General features: G+C 36.4%; 1 protein-coding gene across 1 annotated transcript; it reads left to right on the forward strand.

Moving 5' to 3' along the window:
- Window positions 1-1847: 1847 nt before the first annotated feature.
- LOTGIDRAFT_239762 (hypothetical protein) lies at window positions 1848-3173 on the forward strand (the record flags this gene model as incomplete). Its single annotated transcript, XM_009058962.1, has 4 exons — window positions 1848-1912; window positions 2147-2400; window positions 2681-2734; window positions 3048-3173. 4 exons carry the CDS (start codon window positions 1848-1850, stop codon window positions 3086-3088), a joined length of 414 nt encoding a protein of 137 aa, XP_009057210.1. The 3' UTR covers window positions 3089-3173.
- Between the last annotated feature and the right edge of the window lie 25 nt (window positions 3174-3198).

Below are 3198 nucleotides of genomic sequence, written 5' to 3' on the forward strand. Positions count from 1 at the left end.
CTGAGGATCCCCAATCGATCTCAATAGGCTATACATTGTATAAATCATAGTACAGATCACTATTACAAAACTAGACACAATAGTAAAATGATTAAAAAAAATAATAGGAAAAATACTAAAACAAAAAAAGGAGAAAGATGTAAATATAAAAGAGAGATGAAACAATTAATAAAAAGTGTGCCGAGAAGAATACTATAAGTAACTGTCAGTAAATTTTCAACCATAGAAATCACTAATTAACTTTAGAATTACAAAATATATCAGAGAGCAAGACACAGTACTACTCTAGACAGCCATCTTGAATCATCCAATCAGGTTACTGTATTTCTGAAAATTCTGATATTATCCCAGGTAAATATTCCAGAAAATATCCTCAGTAAGCCTTACAACTCATCAAATATTGTTTTAGTTAGCAAAAAATATCATCGTTGCTGTTTTTGTGTCGATTATCGACATTTTAACTCTAGAACAATGAAAGATTCCTATTTATCTACAACTCAGTATTAAGAAATTATCGAAAAGCTAATTTTAATACGGTCATACTGTTTCTGCGCCCTAGACATGAAATCTGGGTATTATCAAGTTAGCACATATTGTGACTTTTAATTCCATCCCTACCATGAAATCATGAACATTTTCTGTGATTTTCCTTTATAAATCGATTCATGCCCCCTCTTAAAGCTGGGCAAATCGTCGAATTATTTCTAGAGGATTTTTTTTCTTTCGTGTGTAGAGGCAAATTACAAGTTTTTTTTACAGGTCAGGAAAAAAAACTGAAGAAGTCACCTCCATGAAATGAATATAGCAGCTTCTACAATAGTATTAGGTATATGAAAATTCAGATATAGTTACCAAGGATATATAAGATCAGTGGCCAAACGTGACGACTTTAACGCTCCTATTGTTAATTTTCCATTCATGTACAGTAACATACCTCAGTCACCAGATTATGGCGTGTACTTTTAACAACACGTCCGCTATCCAGAGCTTGTCGATTTCGAGTTTTACGGTAACAAGTGATTTCAATTCCCACGGGTCACTATTTTATAACAGAACTCGTCGTATTGAACACTAAAAAAAACTCACCGGACATTCTGAGTAATCAATCGCCCTGACAATGAACCACCTGAAACTCTTGTAAGCGTCCGGATGTCCCTTGACATCGTAGTCTGTACTTCATAGCAGCATGTCAAACTATATCAAAAGTCTTGCTGAAATCGTTAAAATACTAACCATGATTGTTTGCAGTCGGATTCGAAAGGAACCAGCTAAATCTCTGGTAGATGTCCCCAGGTCCAATGAGATGTAAGCCTCGGCTGATAGCAGCATATCAAACTATATCGAAAGCCTTGCTGAAATCGTTGAAATACTACCCATGTATATCATTTGGACGAGCCTTTGGTATCGGTTATCGTTTCTTTAAAGGAATTTCAGTCAGACGTCTGTTGTTCTTGCAGTTCCACTTAAACTAGGCGTTTGATGACGTCACTCTCACAAATGTTCATTAGAAGCCTGTTACTGGAATGTTGCAAATTGATGCTATCCGTGTCCCCGATATACATAGAAAGTCAAGAAAACTTGACCACGTAATCAATCATTCTTTCATTGTTCATTTCAACTTAATAATAATTTAACAACTTTTACAAAATATGCATATTAAGTAGCCACGTGACGCACTAATTTGCATATTTTTTCACATGTAGCTTTTAGATGTGCGTTTACACCTTCTCTTATCTTTCAATATTTACATATTCCATTACTCACCCCTCAGGTTTCTTTTCTTCTTCTCTTCTACCCCAGTAAAAAATGTGTTGAAATAATTCTTGAAATCAATTGAATTTGACACAATGACGGTATATAATCTTGAAGAATTTTCAACAAATCATCCGAAGTTTGAAGATTTCAAGTTCAGGTATAATTTCAAGTCAAGTAAGTATAGTTTAATTTCTTATCAAGCTAGCGATATAGACAGACTGAACAGTGTCAGTCAACCAAAACTTATTGAGAGAGTCCACATAACTATTTTGGTTCTTATCATTGAAGTCTATTTGTAATTTGCTTTTCTATAGGACCGTTTCTATTAACCAACTCACGTGGAGGAAAGTAGGATGTAAAACTCCATTAATTTCATTTCATTTTTCTACAGGATGAAGATCGCAGTTGTTTTCGCCGTCGCCATTGTCATGCTGTTGAGCCAGGAGTCGGAGTGTATAGTTGGCGGTCTGTTGGGAAGTGGAGGTGCAAGCGGTCTGTTGGGAGGTGCAAGTGGTGGAGTTAATCTGCTAGCCACTATTACAGCCGCTGTAACTAACGGTGGTATGACCAGAGCTGCTCTACAGGCCTTACTGAACATTGATTTGGACTTATTCAACACCCTCTTTGCTCAGATTGACCTCAATGGTGAGTATTGATTGAGAGGGAGGAGGTGGTGGGGTGTTACGGGACGTGGTGAAAATTAATTGGGGTGGGGATGGGGGAGAGAGGGAGGGGAGTATTGATTGAGAGGGAGGAGGGGGGGGTGGGTATTAATTGGGGGGTAGGGGGTAGATTTATTGGATTAAAGAAGGATTCTGTTATATAGTTATGACACCGGGTAAGTCCACTGATGAATATACGAGGATGTTTACCTTTTATAATACACTTCATGTTGTAGTGAAAGTATTTTTGTTGATATTTTCAGTAAACGGTATGGTAGATCTTAATGAACTTTTGAATCTTCAAGTTCTATTGGCAGGTAAGTCATACAATATTACTCTATATGGTATATTCTACATCCATACCAAACTACTCGTCTGACCTATAGTTACCAGAATCAGATCACGAACTAAGTTGACCACCATGTAAGAGGACTGACTCAAACTGAACATCCATTCTAATCTGGCAACACGTGAAATACTCAGTGATATATTCTACATCTTTACAATGACAGGGATGGTTATTCTGCCAGAGCACCCTCTGTAGCCCCAGACCCCGCTAATTGAATATCACAATGTTTTATGAAACCAGTTGGAGACTGTAACAATCTATTGGTATTGTCTATCTTTCAGCACAAGGTATTTTGAGTGGAGTTGTACCTGTTGGTAGATAGATGATAACAGTCACATGAATTAACATGGAGTTATCTTAATACCAATTCAACATGATATTAGATTAAATAAACTGTATAACATTTTGTTCTTCTTAAATTATTTAATTCTC

This window comes from Lottia gigantea (genome assembly GCF_000327385.1).
Source record: "Lottia gigantea unplaced genomic scaffold LOTGIsca_3651, whole genome shotgun sequence".
NCBI classification, from domain to species: domain Eukaryota; kingdom Metazoa; phylum Mollusca; class Gastropoda; family Lottiidae; genus Lottia; species Lottia gigantea.